The 21,679-nt window shown below is 40.0% G+C and overlaps 1 protein-coding gene across 1 annotated transcript; it reads left to right on the top strand.

Annotated features, from left to right (window-relative positions):
* The first annotated feature begins 41 nt into the window (after window positions 1-41).
* On the top strand, window positions 42-12,215 carry LOC115558159 (uncharacterized). The gene is made up of 4 exons (XM_030376047.1): window positions 42-270; window positions 379-550; window positions 645-772; window positions 11,582-12,215. Exons 1-4 carry the CDS (start codon window positions 169-171, stop codon window positions 11,897-11,899), a joined length of 720 nt encoding a protein of 239 aa, XP_030231907.1. The 5' UTR covers window positions 42-168; the 3' UTR covers window positions 11,900-12,215.
* Window positions 12,216-21,679: the final 9,464 nt, after the last annotated feature.

The following is a 21,679-nucleotide window of genomic DNA, read 5'->3' on the forward strand; positions in this document are numbered from 1 at the left end:
GTGTAGTTATTAACAGCAACAACAAAATTGTCTTGTTCTAAAGTTGGTGGGCCAGGCCATGGGCGTACTAGACCCTTTACTGCCGACAGAGTCCTGACTGACGAGGAAGTGGAATGCGCTATCGCTTTCTTGAGACACACTGCTGATGAGGAGACCATCCGTGAAAAGATGAAAGTCACTTTCGCATACCGCCACGCCATGGTCAATGATGAGAACAAATCAGCAGAGGTCTTCTCAGTATTTCCACGGTTCCTAGACACACCAGGACTGGTATGGCATCTACATTCATTGAATACTGAGACATATTGTAAAATGTAGCACAAGGTACCAACTCAGGTTGTCCTCCTTTTCTTCTTTTTTTTCTTTTTCAAACTACAGATAGAACAAGATTTTAGAGTGATGTTTGGTGAGCAGACTGCCAACAAGTTCATGGAGAGGTGGCCTACCACTTTCAAAGCAGGAGTCATTAAGGAAAGCCATGGACTGGTCCCCTCCACAGACCTTCTTGATTTAATGCGCAACGCCGAGACATCTACTGAAGTTGAAAAAGGTAAGTCTTTGATGTGGAGAAGCATGTTGCTAAATATATTGAGGATGGTGGAAAATTATGGCATAATGTTAACCTGATACTTGTTGGCCTCTAGGCTGGGACAGTGACATGTCTGCCATCATACTGCTGCTACATCTGCTACCACCATCTGCACAGGGACGAAAGAGGCCAGGGAAGATATCTGCATCTAATGCAGTTTATCACCTCATCAAATTCCAAAAGGTACACTAGACATTAATCAAACCTCATCCCTCCCACCACCACCCACCCCCCTGCCAACAACACCTCAAACTCCAAACATCCACCAACACACCCCAACTCCACCCCACCCACACTCACTACCCCTTTGTCAACGCCACCCTACACTCAAACATCACTCACCCCCAAACACACACACTGCAGCCGTGCATCCCCTCAAACATCATTGTATCATTTTATCTATCTAATTTCTGTCATCACTCAAAGTTCTACAATACACAGACACACACACACACACACACACACACACATACTGGTTTTCATAACTCATGAGGACGACCTTTATAATCATCACTTGTGAGGACCACCCTTTCCAGAGGTTGTAGAGAGCTGAAAAAAATTCAGTAAACTTGCCATAGCTTAGTTAACCTATACACGCCTTCAAAACTCTGAAATGATGAAGTGATGGTTTAACCAAGCTTTATGGGGACTTCCGGAAAAACCAGTAAACATGCTTTCAGGGGACATCATTTACATAAATTAGAATATTTCACACAGATTATTTGGTGACTAATGGGGACCTGCATGTACATTAAACAATGAAAATTGTATAGTATAGCCCGAGGGACAAAGGTGTTTTAACCTCTCAATTTCCGAGAGCCCATGGAACCAGGGGCGGCCATGCCCTCTGCAAATGTTCCTCTTTGCCATCCACCATCTATATGTGGCGTGATACCAACTTATTTCATGATATTACCATGTACTATGCGTGTATGGGTTTTTATTTTACCAACCCCATCGATGCCACCCTCACACATGGGAGGGATCTCCCAAACAGGTGTGGGTCCACAGTAAATAGCACCAGAGACGGATGGAGAATTAGATGCATTGATACTTTATTTTTAAAAGTATACCAGCACATACATACATTAGCATAGACACACATCACGCACAGACTCGAGCCATCAGAGGGCCGTTAGTACATGGCAGAACCTGCTGGTGTATCCTTGTGGGCCAGGAAGAGGCATCAAGATACAGAATAGTCAAAATATAAATTGAAGTCACATAGACCTCTGAATAAATTCCACCTCTGAGGCTCCGGTACCCTCGGTCAAATGTCTATATTAAATAACATGGCGTGTTTGAATAATCTTACATAACAAACTCTGTAGGTTGCGAAGAAAAAAAGGGAAGCTGCGTCACGTTTTGAACTACACACTTTTTCCATCTAGTGTCGACTGGGTTTTTGGATTGTCGGTACCGTTAAAGTAGCATTAATAATCGTTTACTACTTCAACGGCACCAACAAACCAAAAACCCAGTCGACACTAGATGGAAAAAGGGTGTAGTTTAAAGCGTGACGCAGCTTTAACTTCTTCGCCACCTACAGAGTTTGTTATGTACGATCATTCAAAAACACCTTGTTGTTTAACAGACATTTGACCGAGGGAACCGGAGCCTCAGTGGTGGAACTTATTCTTCAGACGTCTATTGTCACGTACAAGTTTCAGTTTCACCTCCGTCTATCCGTACCTTGGTCTCCTGATTGTCAAAGCCAGAGCACTTTGTCTCTTGTTATATTTGTCTCTCTCATGCATACGATTTGTCTGCTTATTTTTTTAAATTCATTTTTGAGTGTTAAGTCCTTCACATAGCAACGTAATACGTTATGTGAATCCAAAAAAGTTCATTGTGGAACGCAGTCCAATATGGTAATTGTAGTGCTCTTCTTTGTGCTTATTCTGATCAAATGTCAGATATATTAACCTAAAATAGAACAGAAGGTATTCACCAGGCTGAGATTGTGACTAGACTAGAGAGCTGCGATGAGTAACACTACCTCATTAAAATGTTTTCATTTTGACTTATATAACCTCAAATTTGTACTTTACAACATTACGTTGTCCAATGAATTACGTTAGTCCAATAAATAACCAAATAAGTGTAAGAATTCACCTTTGGAAGAATGGCTCACAGCACTGACTGCAGAAGATGCTCCATCTTCTGCTGGTGGCAGTTTGCTTCTCTGTTTTGCTGGGACTTTATTCCCCTCCGTGTCTCCAACGGTTTCCTCTTCTGATGATTCTATAAAATACATTAATATATATGTTTTTTAAAAAGATACGTCAGATGTGCTATAACAATGCAGAACATAAACAACAAAAAATAATCCTGTAAGAATGCTTTAAAACATTTAAATTAATCAATTCAACGATTAGAGACTCTAGATTTGTTGTTTTTCTTTTGTTAGTACATCTGAACATCATAGAACTGATTAATGATCCATTTGAGGTTCTCCGCTGTCACAGAATTACATCCCAGACATACCTGATTCAAGTTTCAGTTTCACGTCTGTCTATCCGTACCTTGGTCTCCTGATTGTAAAAGCCAGAGCACTTTGTCTCTTGTTATATTTGTCTCTCGCATGCATTTTTTTGAATTCATGTTTGAGTGTTAAGTCCTTCACATAGTAACGCAATATGTTATGCGAATCGAAAGAAAGTTCAGTGTGGAACACAGTCCAATATGGTAATTGAAGTATAGAATACTAATAGAATACTATGAGGACACCATAGCTTGAATACTACACTAGTAGCAAACCTTAGCACCAATATAGGAAGTACCTCAACAAACCTAAACAATAAAGACAGACTAAGGACAACTCTTTTTGGCACATACCCTGAAGAGTTGATGAACGGTTTTCTTCCTCTCTGCACAAATCCTCCTCACCCCTACCCAGAACTTCTTCTGTAGGAAACAGAACAAGCTAATAAATATGTCCAAACCAATAATGAAAACATACGACAAAAGGCAAATATAAAATCAAACATACCATCTGGATCTATTTCAATTTCATCGAGGTTCTTTCCATGGAAATCCGACAAACTTCCTTGCTCAAGAGCCATCAGGACTTTACTGATCTTTGCAAGTTGCAGTGTCTTGTCTGGGAGTCTATAGAACTCACGATGGATCCGAATATCATGACCAAGAAAGTTTGCCAGTTGGTCCATCTCGGTATCGGTCAGGTTTAGGACTGTAGAAAGTGTTGCAGCATGCTTCCGTAGTTTAGTTGAAGTCAGCGCCTTCGGGCACTTTGCCTCACATGCTGCTGCCATAACACGCATGCAATCTGAGCCACGCAAGTGTGACATCGCTTCCGGTCTTGCAAACATATAAATGTTGCCCTTAAGGACCCCGCAAGCAATTCTCTGATCAACAAGAAGCTCCAGTGCACAGAGCATTTTGGGGGTTAGCAGAATTGGCACCGGTCTACCTCGTTTTCCTCTGGTGACAATTCGTGTGAAATGTCTGCAAAGCTTTTTTTCAACCTCAGACAAGGCCCAGTCCAAATCCTGATGGGGATAAGTTCTGTCCCTTGTCAAAAATACATCCAGGGGCATGCTTGCAACCTCTCCTTCCCTGCGTCTGTTGAACAGGATGGTCTGCGTCAAACATACCTTTGCAAGGTCTGTCCAGGTCTTTGGAGAAGGGCTCTCTGACAGTGCACTGCTGTACACCCCTTGCATTTTATCAAGAAACTGGTGCAGTTTTTGAACATCCTCTGTGAATGGCATTAGAGTGGGTGCATTCCATTTTGCTTCAGCGAGGTTCCTCAGTGCTGTTGCCGAAATGAGTGCATTCCATTTCTCATTGTGCACGTCTTGGAATTCAGTAGCATGCTTCACAAGCTCTTGGTTATTGGATATTAGACCCTGAGCTTTCAAGAGCTTGCTGACTTTTACTAAAGCATTTCCCAGTTTGGTTGCCAGTGATGGAATGGCAAATGTGTTGGTTTCACTATCATAGCCACAGGTCATTTTGACAGCTTTGATCATCTGAAGGTAATTTTTAGGGTTGATGAAATCCTCCAGTTTATTTAACTGCGTAACTTTCCTGGCATTGCCAACCAGTCGTCCCAGTTCACGCATTTTTTCTCGGACACACTGTTCGTTTTTTGCCATCATTCCACCCTTACTGAGCATGTGCCCAACCTCCATAATGACCTTGTCACTTTTTACTATGGCGGTGACCGAATCTGGATTCATCATACACACAATTTTCCACAGTCGCTTGCTCATATGTTTAGGCACCGGCCCAGTGTACGTACATAAAGCCTGAACGCGGTTTTGACCAGGTTTGGGGGTGTGTGTTGCAGGCTTTAGTTTGCAAATCCGAATGTGTCGCCTAAGAGTCTTTCGAGAGAACAGCCCTTGGCAGAATGCACAGTGCATAAAATCTACTCCCTGGGCTTGCTTTGGTGGTCGTTTACATGGGACTAGTTGCCCCTTGCCCGTCTCTAGTACAGTGGCATTATGAGCATAGTTGCCTTTTTTACGAAGATAATCTAGTTGAATTTTTCTTTCCTTAGATCCCTTCGGAAAACTAAGGGCTTTTGCCACATCCATTTGGTTACTGTGTGCACTTTCAAGGTGCCTTGAAATTTTGGCGTAGGGCTTGCTGCAATACATACAATGTTGCCTCTTGTTGTAGACCCTCTTGCCATCATTCTTGTCGAATGCATCAACAACCACATTGCATTGGGTCCCTGACTTGAGGAGGGTTGCTCTTCTGCGATTTGACAGTCTGTACTGTTGATGTCCACATTGGTTGTTGAACTATCGCATAAAATTGGACTACATTCACTTGGTAACCAATCAAGAGACTTGCGGGGTGTTTGTTTAAGAGGAAGGCTAGCATCACTGTCCTCTTCTTCAGCTGCGGATTCTGGCACATACTCTTCTTCACTAGCTGATGTACTATCGTACGGATCAGAATCTTCCACACATCTGTCTTTCATCTAAAAAACATTTTTTTATAATTTAGAATGTAATCCCAGTAAATCAGGTACATTATGACAACAGCTTATTTAACATTTATATAATATTGATCCAGCCATATAATGATAACTTACAATGATGGTTTTTGTCCGTCTGAGTCTTGCTGAAATATGCTGGAATTCTCTCTCAGTCTGTAACACAAGCAACATTTGAGGGCATTACGCTATTTTGCAAAGAAACAAAAAGTACCAAACACATTGGAATATGCTGAATTAGACCTCAAAATATTTTTTGGATAAAGTACAATGCTTTGACACAAATGTCATATTACAATGCAACTTCAAGGTTGGAAGTGAAGTTAAATCTTTCTAAAAAACAGGTATGGCAAACAGCGAGAACATCTTTATAAAATTTTGAAGTTCATCATTAATTGATCAACTGGCAATAAGAATTTATAATGCATTAACTAATAAAATACAACACTTGCTTTTAAATTTTCTCGGAACAGTATTGCATAAAAGAAGTTTGACTAATGTTTGAAATTTTGTAATAGTTAACATATCATATCTTGAATAAACCCTGCTAAGTGGGGACATTTCATACACCTGTACATTCTTAGTTATCAGATACTTAAAGTAACATTTCACTGAAACAAAACAATAAAAGGTGCACTGTGTGTCCTAAATATCCCTTAATCATTAGCCTTATACAAGCATTACAGAAAACTGTTTGGCAGACCTGATGCATAATAGATTCCCTCAAAATTATCATATTCTCTTAATTTACCTGCTTAAGGAAAACAACTGCAGAAGTCAATGGTGACTAGAAGACACCAGAAGTAAACATTAAGTGATGGACATGAATTACCTGTTGACCAGTTTCCTCTGACATGTCAGCTTTATCCCATAGTTGCTTGGACATGAGCACAGGATTTGAGCTCACACAGGGCGTGTCAGGTTTACCTGTTACCATCTGCAATTTGATACAAAAACGAAATCAGTCAATTTCATGTAAACACTGCATTATATTTTATTATTTGAAAACATTTTCTAGAGGACATGACTCTTGGGTCAAATACATGCTCACACACCAGACAAGTGAGAAGGAATTCAAATCTCATATTTTGTCCTGCTTTGTCAACCTGTCTGCTGTCAAATAGATTATGCCTAGTGGGGACATTTCACTCATCTTGAATAAACCCTGCTGAGTGGGGACATTTCACACACCTGGACGTTCTCGGTTATCAGATACTTAACATAAAGTTTCACTGAAACAAAACAATACAAGGTGTATTGTGGGGACGTCGTGAAAGTCCCAGACTACAGTGACATTTTGCCCCTGGAAAATTACACATCACGTTTCAGATGTTTCCTAAATATCCCTTAATCATTAGCCTTATGCAAGCATTACAGAAAACTGTTTGGCAGACCTGATGTATAATAGATTCCCTCAAAGTTATCATATTCTCTTAATTTACCTGCTAAAGGAAAACAACTGCAGACGTCAATGGTGACTAGAAGACACTAGAAGTAAACATTAAGTGATGGACATGAATTACCTGTTGACCAGTTTCCTCTGACATGGCAGCTTTATCCCACAGTTGCTTTGACATGAGCACAGGATTGGAGCTCACACAGGGCACGTCAGGTTTACCTGTTGCAATCTGCAATTTGATACAAAAACGAAATCAGTCAATTTCATGTAAACACTGCATTATATTTTATTATTTGAAAACATTTTCTAGAGGACATGACTCTTGGGTCAAATACATGCCCACACACCAGACTAGTGAGAAGGAATTCAAATCTCATATTTTGTCCTGCTTTGTCAACCTGTCTGCTGTCAAATAGATTATGCCTAGTGGGGATATTTCACTCATCTTGAATAAACCCTGCTGAGTGGGGACATTTCACACACCTGTACGTTCTCGGTTATCAGATACTTAACATAAAGTTTCACTGAAACAAAACCATAAAAGTTGTATTGTGGGGACGTCGTGAAAGTCCCAGACTACAGGGACATTTGGCCCTGATTTAGATGCCTCCTGAATATCCAATGTTTTAATATTCAATAGAAAAAAACATTTATTTAAGTAGATTTATATAGTTTCAAACAAAGATACCATCTATCATAAAGGTATTCCAAGGCATTTTTTAATTATATATACCTTAACACTAGTTGTGACACGTACCTGCTTTCGCCATGGGCAGTCCTCTCCTCCATAATTGTATGCAATTTCTTCACCTTCTTTAATGTCTTTGAGGGCAAAAAGACAGAGGTGTGTGCTTCCTGCAAAGTCGATACTCTTCATCCTGGCATTGGGATGTCTGTGGTCATCGTTCACCAGGCGGCCGAAAGAACCATCTTCTCTCGAGGCGTCAATGCTTTAAAACCACAAATAAAAATAGAGAAAATGGAAAAAAATATTACTTTTTATGCCCCAGACAGCCTCTCTCACTGCTTTTTAGTCTATATCAGGAACTCTACAGAGATTTCTTCTCATTAAAACATAATTTACTAGCATGCAAGATCACAGTTTAACATGACAGATTGATTGAGTGAGCCTACAAGTTAAAGTCAGAATGGATTCCGGAAGGTTGACCCAAATGCAGGGGACGACAGACAGAACATTTCCATAGATATATAATGACTAGATATCGCCTGAGCTGCACTGTTCAGTGGAACGTAGGTGTCAATGGTAATAAATAAATTTTAAAAAGACACACCGTGTGAAGTTATTTTTTCATTTTGGCAAGTAGCCGTGTAATAAGCGGGATATTGTATAGGATGTCGCCTGACATTATCCAAAATAAGCCCCTTCATGGCGAAGCAAGACACCTCCACTTTCGCATCGGTGTCCGGTTCGCCCTTTCCCCGATAATGACCGGCGTTCTATACATTATCCCTTACACACATATATAAATGTCAGTGTTGAAAGATTAATGTTAGAAATAAAACTACCCTTGCATTGCATTTTGAGGGACTTGTGTCTCAGCAGCAGCGTAGTTTATACTTTCCTGCAGTTGGTAGCAGGCTACGGCAGCGGCGGATTAGTAATTATTGGATTAGTTTTGTGTAAGCAAGTGTAACGACTTCAGTATAAGGTAGTATAGTTAGGTGCAATTTAAAAATCTTACCACCATGTTTTGCCTCCCCACTTGAACGTGAACAAAAATCCAGAACATGCAGGGTTATAAATTCTTCTCTTTTGAGCTTCACCATCATTTATCAAATCTCCCCTGTATTCCACTATAAAATCTCCTTTGGAGAATGAACCTATGGCAAACACCCCACGCCCTGTAAAAAAAAAAAAAAAGACAGACATCTTTAATTAAAACAGGGAAATTAAAACATTCCATTTTCAGCCCTTCGCAACAGATGAAGAGTGACAATAACGCATAAATTGGCTTCCTAAGAAGTTTTGCAATTATAATCATGTTTCTTAAATACAGTATAATGCTTGGGTATTGGCATCAATTACCGACATACGTGTAAGCATAGCCTCTCTTTGAGACGCTGGTCAATCATTATAGTAGAAATGACAGTAAGATTAATGTAGCTTATTGAATACAGAATAAATACATACAAAATACAGTTATTTTGGTAAAGTTCATATTTCACTGTGACCTTAAAAATCGGTCTTGGTTTATTCTACTGTATACTGTAGGACAGAAAACTCACTGAGCAAAATCACACTCTGATTTAACCAATCTACAGTACAATAGTAAGTGTAATTGAATCACATTCTTTAGACCTGCTTACCTAATGGAGAGGAATTAGATATGGTATCACTTTAAGAAACGTGTTTTGTAATTTATTATAATCCCACTTCCACCCTTTATATCCATCCATCCATCCATCCATCCATCGATATACCATATGCCATAATTTTACCTTTTACTGCATTGATGAACTTCACCTCCAGTTTCCATGTTTTGTCAGTCTTTAAACCTACATGGTGACGGGCATCTGTGAGGGGACTGGTTCGTGGTGGCATTTCAAACTGCAGAAAAATACAAAAGTGAAATCGATTTGACTTCAAGTTAATTTCCCATGCATGGGATAAAATAAAGTTATTATCTTTTTATCTTATCTTATCAGTTCTAGTTAAATCATACTACATGAGATGCATTCAAAGTTGGTAGCTGAATAACACATTTACATTTTGTGAAATGTTAAGCATTTTCTACGCTTGAAAAACTGCACTGTCGCCGGGGCTCCGGCGACAGAGCCCAGGCTGCGGATGCTAATGCTGCGGATGCTAATGCTAACTAGCTAACGTTACATGTGCGTTTGGCTAGCAGTCAACAAGCAGACCATTTTAAAACATAAATAAACGGCTACATGATGCATAAAGCTCTTGCTATTACACGATATTTCAAGAAAATTGTTGAATACTTACTGAACACGCCACTTGCTCCGGGTAAATCCTGAATATGCATTAAATTCGACGGTTTCACAGAGATAAAATGCTCTTCTTGTAGATTGAGGTTGAACCTGAAGGTACATTTGACTTCCTGTCTGATTTCACATTAAAAGTAAACGGCCAAAGTCACAAGCCCCTTGCTAGCATTGGAAGAATGTATTGTTTGGACTCTTGGAAAAATAAGAAATCAATCGGAAATATGTTTAATCTTATTATTATTATGGAAAAATACCATATCTATAAATGCTAATTCACTAATAAGAAGTCATGTTTTATTGCTTTTACTATATCAAGCAATATATTATTTCAATCGAACACTCAATTAATTATAAAGCAATTACAATTCCTATAAGTTGCATTTTGTATTGAATAAAATAAAATGCGTTCTCCCCGGACGGCCACCGAAGAGGCAGTCACGTCAGAGAGCGCGCAGGTTGCCAGCAATCAAGCGCCATGGTTAAAGCACCATTCTGCTGTCGCAAATACAAATATCCCTGATATATGTAGAAGACTATTTATTTAACAGTATTTTGTGTCATAACCATTGTTTGTATTTTAAACATGTGTGCGATATTCATATGCAGAGTTTGACACGATCGCCAGGGTAGGCAAACATATTTTATACGACAATGTCGGCACAGTAGCCTACATCTAAATTAAAGAAACCACACAGCACCTAGTACTTGAAAATCTGATATTTTAATCTAGCATCTGCCATAATACACTGCATAAAATCAGTTTCCGACAACTTTGCACTGTCAATTTACAGCACCAGCTAACGTGGCTGTGGGCTACTCCTAACCACTGGCGCAGGCTAATTAGGCATTACTTTTTCTTAATGCGCTTTAAAACATGCAATGTACACGTGAACTTGTTTTGTGTTAAATTGAGAACTCTTTGATATCTAACTTACTTTGTGCACACAAGCACACAATTAGAACATACTAAATTAATCTATGGCGATATATAACTTACGTCTTCTATGCACAACTTCTTAGCAATGTAGTTGGCATCTATTGCAAATAAACGTTTCCAATAGCCTAATTGTTGATTAACACTGAAAAAAGTTCTTAGTTTGTGAATTCATACATTATGGGGACCAGGAAGGGGCAGTACCTACCATATTTGGTAGTGGTGTGTGTGAACTATTAGTTGCAATACCAACTTGGGATTCTAGGGGGCGATAGTGAGAAATCTGTGTGTGTGTCCCGAAAATAAAAACAGAAATTTGTGAATTATGGGCCAAAGCTAAAAATCACAGAGGCACCTTCAGATTGACTCCTGCATTCATTTAAAGCACTTTCCCTCATGGGGACCTCGATTTTGGTCACCATACTGTCAGAGGTCCCCACGGCGTGACTGTGTGAACAGATCGATGTCCCCATAAGTATAGGAATACAAGAACACACACACACACACACACACACACACACACACACACACACACACCCCTCTTCCCTTTGAACCTTTCTTTCTTCTGGAGAACCTTACAGTTTCACTGCATGTGCTTTGCGCAAGTAATTCTATGCATGTGACATAAAATTCTTGAATCCTTAAATTGTTTAGAGATTGGAGTGATATCATGTTATTGTTTTAATAAATAGTGTTGTTGAATGTGTTTTGTTATAGACGGGAACAAGTGTGCAGCAGCATCTTGACAACATCCCTCAAAGCAGTCAGCCCTACCTCCTTGCTCACGGACCCACAAAAAGCAGCATTCACTCTTTCTTCATTGCCATCGACAAGCATGCACTTCCATGCCAAGCCACCAGCTCGGTTGGAGCCCTGGATGAGCTCTTCAAGGCCCACTATGCGTTTGGTACATCTTACAGTCCTGCCTTGAACAACTTTTTCACTTTTCTGCAAACTTCCATTTACAACATTGACGTGGGGAAAACTAAGGAAACACCAAGAATTGCAGAGTTGCGAGCGAGAATGGTGCGTTAGGCACTCTTGAAATTAAACAATGAGGTGCTTTCTTTGCATCAATGTCTTTGGTGAAGCAAACAATCTAGTAAAGCACCTCAAAGTAATACATGGACTCTGTACGGGAAGGACTCTTTATCTTCAATGTGGCCAAGTGGGATGCTCACGTTTTTTCACTAGTTTTTCTGGTCTTAGGAAGCATCTGAATAAGTGTCATGTGAATAGTGCATGTGATGTTATTGTTACAAATGTCATGTGGAAAGAATGACACCACTATGTATGTTGTCCCATATTGTTATCTCTGAGGAGTTATCAGGAAATAAATGGTGCTACAGTACCTGATGGTGTGTATTGTCTTATATTATAGCAGTTAAAAACATTACTATTTAATTAAAATAAAATAAAATAAATATACACTATAGTGTATTTTAAGAATAGCCTATTTAGAGTGGAAACTACTCTATGTAGTGAAATCATTTTACTCTAACAGTGTAAACAGATCACAGTGTTAAATGTTTTTACACATTTCATTGTAAATTGTGAAACGAAATAGAGTAATATTAACTCTGAAAATCTTACACTGGCTACAGAGTAAATTTTACACTAATTTAGGGTGGGACCAAATGTTATCTGACACAGAGTTAAATTCAACTCTTAAAGAGTAAAATTGACACTTTTTTACTGTGTACTAGGGTTGTAACGGTACACAAAAATCTCGGTTCGGTACGTACCTTGGTTTTGAGGTCACGGTTCGGTTCATTTTCGGTACAGTAAGAAATCCAAATGCTAAATATAAATGTGCTTCATAACATGTGCTTCAAGTTGTTCATAACACACTTTTGTGCTTTTTACAATAGGAACATTAGACAATAAAAAGCTAGAATTCTGCTTAAAGATTCTGAAATGTAGAAATAAAAAAAATTATCTGCAGGATAATAATACACAAAATTTGAGTGTACATACGATGTACCCTACATCAGGGCTATTCAACCTCCTTAACGAGTGGGCCGAAAAGGAAAACCACTGGGGGTTCATGGGCCACACAGAGTAAAACTTCGTGAATGAATCGCTACAAATAAATCGTACTTAAGGTAGTGTTAACTTAATATACATAATACTACTACATGGAATAAACTTGTCGGACTTTTAATCGTATCATTATAAAGGATTTTGGACACGTATTTAGAATTCAACAATGTTGTTCGAATCATCACAAAACAGAACTACTGTACATATGAGACATTTTGAGGCAGTGAGTCAGTGAGAAAGATTGCACTGCCTTGTTTGCCTAGTTTGGCTCATCCTGAGACACTCATGCAGCTTCTCATGGAGGTCATGGAGCAACGTGCCCTTGTTCTGATGGCATTCATATGAGAAAAGCTAGATTCACACGTATCGGTTGAGCCACACATTGTCAGAATAAGTGATGCCAGTTCCTGATTGTGGGGTACTGATACTGGCTAGTATCACCGGCTACACACAGAAACCTGATTTGCATGCAACTATGTTTCTCCTTTATTTTATTTATTTTTTGCATGCAACCTCTTGCGGGCCAGAAAAAAAGTAAGAGGGGCCGCATTTGGCCCACGGGCCGCTAGTTGAATAGGCCTGCCCTACATGTTACTCCCGTATACCACAATGCAATGCGGTCGTGTTTTTCCGGAGGAGAAGAAGAAGCTGATTAACCTCGAAAACGAATATATTTAATGGAGGCTTTCGTTTAGAAATGTCAACAATTTATTTGGGATTTAACATAGAATATTTAACATTCAAAATTAATAAAAAAAAACAACGAACAAGGAAATGTAACGTTCAACATCAATACAACCTCCAGCTTTCCTCGTGAGTGCCCGGTTTGTTTACATGATGTGGGCGCATCCGTCTGCGTCACACAAATACCCGGCGCATTTACTAACACAAATGACGTTTAGAAATGTTCAGCGTAGTGTCCGAATTCTCTTTGTTCGTTCCCTAAATAGTGCACTATATCATGAACACTATAGGGAATAGTGAGTGAATAGGGAACGATTTCGAACACAGCTACGGTGTGCGCAACTGTGCATGTGTGGCCGCAGCATGTTCCACACATGCGGTCCTCTACTTAATATGTCCGTATGGAACTCGTTCGGTACGCCTCCGCACCGAACCGAGCACCCCGTACCGAAACGGTTCAATACAAATACATTTACTGTTACACCCCTAATACATACATACATACATACATACATACACTATATTGAATATAGTGTATGTATGTATGAATGTATATGCATATAGTTTATATACTTTTATTTTATGTATTTTTTTATAATTTTTTTACAACTCTTGTTAATCAGGCCTGATGTTAAAAAAATCCATGTGTCCTTATACAAAATAAATGTATTTTTGCTTAAAGGGACACTGTGTAAAAATTACTCCCATCTAGTGGTACAATTGTATATTGCATTCAAACTAATAGTGCTCGCTTGTTCAAAAACTACGGTGGGCAGTATGTGCCAAGCTGTGTCATGACATCCAATACTACCTCATCGAGTCATTCGAGTGATGATGTGGTTCGTTATTTCAAACAAATTTCATTTTTTGGGGTACTTTTTCCCATACCAAAAACTAATGCAACACTAGTTTTAAGATAATATCGAGTTAAACCATTATTGTGTCATGCATTAGCATGCCCAGCCCACAAGGGCTTACAAGACACCATTATAAAATATAGACAGACCAAAAACCAAAAGTAGATGCTAAAAAATACTAACATTAACAATATAAACCATCCTGACGTTTCATCCAGGCTTTAGTAACAAAAGAGGCTAACTTATAAACATTAAAGGCAAACAAACTTTCCATCCTGACATCATTACTCCTAAAATTTTCAGGGTTTTGAGAAAGCAGTTCAGGTACTCTTAGTTCATCATAGAAGGGACAGTATAAAAGAAAATGAGATTCATTCTCCACTTCTCGTAAATCACAAAGTTCACAAAGTCTGTTCCTCTGGGATATTTTTTAATTTATAATGTCCGGATATACCATTGATGTCCTCATAACCAAGAGATTTGCTTTGTGTATGTGTGTGTAATGTCCAGCTAAACCATTAATGTCAAGACTACGGGTTTGAAACATTTGTGTGTGTGTGTATGTTTGATGTCCTGATATACCATTGATGTCCTCATAACCAAGGGATTTGCTTTGTGTATGTGTGAGTGTATGGGCATGTCCTGCTAAACCCGTTTGTAAATCCGTCAAGATTTCAGCGAGATAAGAGTATTAGCGTTTGTGCAGATCACTGATTTACGTCCGCTACAACAGATTCCACCAGAAAGCTTTACTGTGGTAAGATGGCGGCCTATGGTGACGTTCTAGACACCGCCGTAGGGCATCTAGTTAATACATATATCTCTGGCCGAGCCCGACTAGATGGTGCAGTGCCTCTCACTCAGCGACAGGGAAGATGAAGACCTTACGCAGCATATTAAAGTAAATCAGGTAAGATATATTCAATCTCATTAAAATGGCAACAATGATCTACTTTTGATACGAGCCTACTTTGCATTTTAGTATTATGTAGGTAAGGCGCCGACTTCATTTTCACCTTTGGTGGTTCAAATGAAGTCAGTGATTTGGACAATAGATTTGGGTCACGTCGTCCCAGGGACGTTATTAAGTGTCATCGGGAGGATCAATATTCCCTCTCGGGTTGACCTCGGGACGAAGAGAATGTTCAACAAAATGTTTCTGTTTAAGTTTTTCAACACTTTCTGCGAACCCGAACGGGTTTGCGGTCGGTTAAAAAGACTTGTGAAAAGGTAAATGGAAAAATGACAGAGCTTCGTTCAATTGGCCGGCGCGCTCGCGTTTGTGTTGTTCAGTGAGACGCATAGACTGCTTGCAACAATGGTGACGCCCTTTTAACCTTGCCAAGCCGGTTCGGTCGCAGCTTGGCAAGCCGGCGTTTTTACCGTCTTATCTCAAGTTTCCTGTGTCAAACCCCGGGGGTAAAACCCCCGGTGGTCACGGCACAGGCTTTCTTGGTTGGGGAAGTCGGGGCTGCGCACGGAGTCTAGGCTAGAGATGCGTGGATGAGCTGAGTAATATCATCCGTACCCGCTGCCTAATATCAATATCCACGCGAAGCAATATTTTTTTCAACAATTGATACCCGCACCCGCCCGATCATTGGGTGACCAGACGTCCCGATTTTGAGTTGCGTGATCCGTGTCCCGACAAAAGCCCGTCGGCACGGTAAAATGTCCAACCACAATGAAATGTCCTCTGTTGTCAGCGATTACATAGCCAGCGTAGAGACTGGCCAATAGAGACGTGTCTTACATCTTTCAGCGTTGGTCCCGCCCACGAGATTCAGCTCAACAGCAAGCAAAGCTTTTGGATTCGCAAGCAAAACTTTGGATTCGCAAGCAAAACTTTTGGATTCGCAAACAAATCTTTTGATTTGCGAACAAAACTTTTGGATTTGCAAACCAAACTTTTGGATTCCCATTAATAATTTTTTATCACATTTATTTTACTTGCAATAAAACATGTTTCATTGAAGTGTCGATAGTTTTGCTCTCAAATCTATTTTTTGATTGCAGTGTGGAAAGTTTTGCTCTCAAACCTATTCTGTTTGATTGTATAATAAAAGACACAAATCTACCTCCATAAGCAGGCCATTAACCTCGGGCAGCTGATCGTGCCGCGCAAAAGGCGTGAGCAGCTCCTGCTGCGAGCGTGGTTTCTCCTGCATGGAACGGGTGAAGTCGGACTGGAGATCTCGCCTAGCCAATGACATTCTGAACAGCCTCATGCAAGTCTCAATGCATGACCCTCCTCTTGACGAATACAACTCATAAATGCAGTCACTAAATGGTGGTACTGGCAGAAGGTCACGTTCTGGGACTGAGGGTGTTGGTTGACATCTTGAAGCTAAAATAATCTGGTCCGGAAATAAATATATGATTTTATCAACATAATGTATTGTGTTTTTATTATATTATCAGCAACTAACAACTCAAAATGTAAAAAAGATTCTTGGGAATTTTCGGGACGTTTCCGTGACGGTGGTGAAAAAAGTTAGTTTTAACCCCTGATAAAGGTGCAGGCGCGTCGTTAGACCTGGGCATTCGAGGCTATAGCCCTGGATCTTTTGGGAATAGCCCCGGGTCGCGGTGCCGTCAAAAACAACAACAACATTATGCTGAAAGTAGCCCCGTAGAGTTTACTTCTTTGTGGTTGAATTACCAGCAGCCACAGAGGCAACATTGCTGCGAGTGAAAACCGCGTCCATATATGGGCAGATTTAGAATCAAATGTTGCGAAATGTTGCAAATTCAACGTCGGTAGTGACACACAAACACACACACACACTTTAAAGGAGTTTTTCACCCGCTCCGTATCTATGGCGACACATTAGTGCCATAAAGCACTCATGTGATATAAAACATGCATTCGGGCGTATTATATCATATCACACGCGTAGATATTAATTGCGAGCGCGCAAATTATCTCTGTGCTCGCGCGCACTCAGAGCGCTGCTCCCCGAGCGAGGAAAACAGCTCCTCGAGAGCATTACCTCGTTGCAAGCGAGAGCGGGAAATAACTTCGGTCGCACAAAACAGCCTCAGCCTCCCGCGAATGATGTTCTGCTCACGCACGCAAATTTAGTTTTGCCACTATGGGGAGGGAACCAAGGCAGGGCGGGCTTTCCTATGATTGGCCGTTTCTGAAGCGCGATATTTGATTGACAGCCCTCCCCAGCCCTGTACTCTTTCAATTCTGAATTGTACAGTCAATGGCTGAAACCCAGACGACAACCGCGTGGGCAGAGATACCTTCAGGTAAGAAACCCTTGGCTGAATTCGGGCATTTGTGATGAACGAAAATTATGGCTTGTGTAAAATTGAATCTACGTATGTTTCTGAGAAATATGTTAGTGTAGTTAAACTTTGTATAGGTAGAACGTTATTACTTAGTCTATAACGTTAACCGTAGCTAACGCTAACGAATAGCTAACGTTAACTTTAGGGTCAACATTAGTTAGCGCCATGTCTGGCAACTCAACAGTGAATAAACCTATTGCGTCAAATTCCTGCTGTGCTTTAACTGTAGACTGTATAAGTAGGTTAATAGTAAACTGTATATATCCACGACGCTGAAGTTGGCATCCGATTTGCAGCATCCAATTCGGCAGCTGCTGGTCCACCTTAAAACGGTCTTGATTGAAAACCACCTTGAATATTCAAATCGGTCCTCCTGATTGAAAACCACTAGGGGTGTGACGATACACTCAGCTCACGAGACGAGACGAGATACGATATTCGGTTCACGAGAATGAGACGAGACGAGATTTTAAGAAAACTACAATGACAAAATATATGACTGGACCAACAGACTTTTATTAAACCGAGTTGCACACGCATTTTGAAATGTTTTATTATAACTCTTTACATGCATGAAATTGAAACTAAAACTAAAATTTATAAAAGTTGAAGTAAAATAAATGTAACTAGAACTGCAAGCAGTTATGCAGGGGTCCAAGAAGTGTGCATTTCGCCGGCACAACGCGACAAGAAATGTGCGTTTCGCCGGCACGACGCGAAGCAAGTATTCAAAACGCTACCGTGAACAACATTTGGATATAAAGGTTTGACTGTGGGAGCTTCGGTGTGGGAGTTATAGCCTAAAACGCGTTTTCAGAACATTCCATTGGCCAAATAGGAGATAGACCATGTCGTCGTTTTTTGGCGCCGCCCTGTTGGCGAAATTTTCCCAAGACAATTTTCCTTTGCCAAAAACTCCCGCCCACATTAATAATTCTTGGCCATATTTTCTATATAGATTCGGGTTTGCCCCTTGATGGTTTCCCTTGAGTTTGAAGAACATTCCTTTGGCCAATTAGAAGATATACAATTTCCTCGTTTATTGCGCCCCCTAATGGCGAAATATTCCGAATTCTTTATTGAACGCCATTAAGGGTAGCACCGACATGTGTCTAAAATTTGGACTTGATCCGATGTCTAATTTTGGTATTTTCTGAATTTTTGCGTATCGACGTAAAACGTAGCTAATAAACAAATGTTCAAAACGCTACCGTTTCGTAGTCGAAGGTCGGATCAAAAAGTGTTTGAGTTTTTCTTTTCGAGTTCGTCTGACGATGTCGTGTGCAAAGTTTGGTGTCGATTGGTCAAGAAATGTGGGAGAAGTAGGGCAAAAACAGTTTTCCAGTTTTCGCGATTTTGCGAAAAAAAATTCTAGACGCAAATGGGCGTGGCCTATGTCAAAAGTTGCAGCAGACTCCAGTGAATATGTGCGTACAAGTTTTTGAATGTGGGAGATTCGGTGCGGGAGTTATAGCCCCAAACGCGTCTGTCCTTGGTATAGCGCCACCTAGTGGCCGGCGTGTCTGGATTTGGTTATCTGAGTAGCGGTGCCGTACCTGGATCTAGTGATGCAATTGGCGCGTGTGCACCATTTACGGTTTGGGCTGTGGTACCACTTCTATGGCGGGAAGTATAAAAATAATAAAAAAAATCCTTACAAAAACAATAGGGATCCAACCTGTTGGCTTGGACCCCTAATTAAATAATTCTCTTTTTTCCGGTGCAAACAATATTATGTGCAAAACCAAATCAAAGTTCTACTCCGTCAATACAGAGTGCAATTAGTGCAAACAGAGTCTGACCAAGTATGCCACTGACAACTTGGTATTGTCCGTATCTTATCAGTCACTCTACTGCCATTCATCATTTCCGCCGGGTACCCAAAATGCTGCCAAACAAATGATTTAAAAGTGGCGGGGGCATCTTCGACGGTGATACGGGTATTTTCCGACGTCATTCTGGCTGCCTATGGCTGCTTCCCCTGCTTCCCCTCCTTCTCCTCTTCTTCTTTTCCTTCTCCTTCGTTAGGTTCTGGCAGCCTAGACGTAGCAAAGGCGCATTACTGCCCCTACAGGTCACAAATAGAAGTTTGGATAGCTCACAAATCTTGCGAGACAGATTTTTAGCACGACGGGTAATATCGTTGCGTTTAATCTCGCGAGATCTCAAATAGGGCAAAGGTTTCACAAATCTGAAACTATGTTTTATATAATGTATAGCCTCACTGTGATAATGTAGTCCAGATTTGAAAAGTCTAGGTGTAGTGGTTTTCAATCAGGACCGATTTGAATATTCTAGGTGGTTTTCAATCACGACCGTTTTAAGGTGGACCAGCAACTGCCGAATCGGATGCCAACTTCACTCTGTCTCTCTGCACACGTTTTGACACGTCAAAATGTATAGTATAAAATGTATTCTTGATTCTGCTTTGAATTATGGGTTTGAACTTGAGTTTGAAACAATTGAACAATCACAGGCATCTAATGGAGATCTGATATTTGACTTTGATTTGTTCAGTTACTGTGGGTAAAGGGTCCAATTTTAACTTTAGGTTATCCTACTATGCGTTTAGCACCAAGAGCTAATGCACAGTTTGCTTACTTGCTTGCTCAAGCTGTCCAAAGTTGGGTTTCTTCTAACTATCTCACCCTCCCCAGACAGCAAGCAAACATTGAATAAACATTGATTTTCCATCTGAATCATCATTATGGTTGATATTGAAATTTCAATGCAAAATAAATGTATCACCATCACCATATCGATGAAACCTGATGTTAACTAATGTTGATGGCAGCAACATTGGAACAACATTGATCTATTGTTATCTTTATGATGCAATAAGCATTGATATTTGGGTTACCGGGAGATATTGCCAATGTGTTGAAAAGTCATTGATTTAGAGTTGACTGGGAAATATGGTTGAAAATGCATCGATATATAGTTGACCGGGAAATATGATTGAAAATGCATCGATATATGGTTGACCGGGAAATATGATTGAAAAAGCATTGATATATAGTCCTAGTTGACCGGGAATTATGATTGAAAATGCATCGAGATATAGTTCGCCGGGAAAAATGATTGAAAATCCATCGATATTTGGTTGACCGGGAGATCATCGGGTGGTAGACCAACGTACTTCACCGGACACATCTCATTTCTGGACCCTTGACCCATACGATCAGGTAAGCTTGATTATGTAATGTTCAATATGAATTAATTGTACCAAATCAACTACTGTTACTCGTTAACATGGTGGTAACCCACGCAGTAGGCTACTACAGTCATTGAAATCGATTTTGTTAAATCAATGTCAAAATCTGCCAAAGTTAATGTAACTTCGTGCTGATGGCCATCGTCGTTGTCTTCCAACAGGTTACAATAAGTTAGCAAAACCTCAGAGTCCAGTTTATTTTTCTGATAGCTAGCTCGAAATACATAGGCTATCTGTACCATTATACCATTTGCTAAGCAGGCAGTAGATACATGTATGTCGTTAAATCTATTAAAAAAGCACCGCTTTTTCTTCTGACCGCCGGTGAACGCTAGCATAATTGCAGCAGCCTGCCGGTGTTCTATCAATTTCTGCTCCCTTGTCAGTTTTTGTTATCTAGTGGTTCTGCGCATGCGCACGATGACACTTGATCCGCTGTGTAGTATTGTACCCCTGAATGCTCTAATAAAGACGTTATAATACAGTATCAGCCTATCGAATCATGCTACCATATCAAAAAGTGCTACCATATGCGTTTGGTAGCGTACTTAATCAGTTGATCAACTGTTACACACAATAATAATAATAATAATAATAATAATAATAATAATTAATAATAATAATAATAATAATAATAATAATTAATAATAATAATAATAATAATAAATAATAATAATTCATTTTATTTGTTGAGCACTCTTCATTCTAGCAGAATCT

The sequence above is a fragment of the Gadus morhua genome, chromosome 2, assembly GCF_902167405.1.
Source record: "Gadus morhua chromosome 2, gadMor3.0, whole genome shotgun sequence".
Taxonomy (NCBI): Eukaryota; Metazoa; Chordata; class Actinopteri; order Gadiformes; family Gadidae; genus Gadus; species Gadus morhua.

Excerpts from the sequence above, each read along its gene's own strand:
- LOC115558159 (XM_030376047.1), top strand. The coding sequence starts at position 169 with ATGAAAGTCACTTTCGCATACCGCCACGCCATGGTCAATGATGAGAAC. Across the intron at positions 271-378 it reads TCCTAGACACACCAGGACTG|ATAGAACAAGATTTTAGAGT; the intron begins GTATGGCATCTA and ends TTCAAACTACAG. Across the intron at positions 773-11,581 it reads ACCTCATCAAATTCCAAAAG|ACGGGAACAAGTGTGCAGCA; the intron begins GTACACTAGACA and ends GTTTTGTTATAG.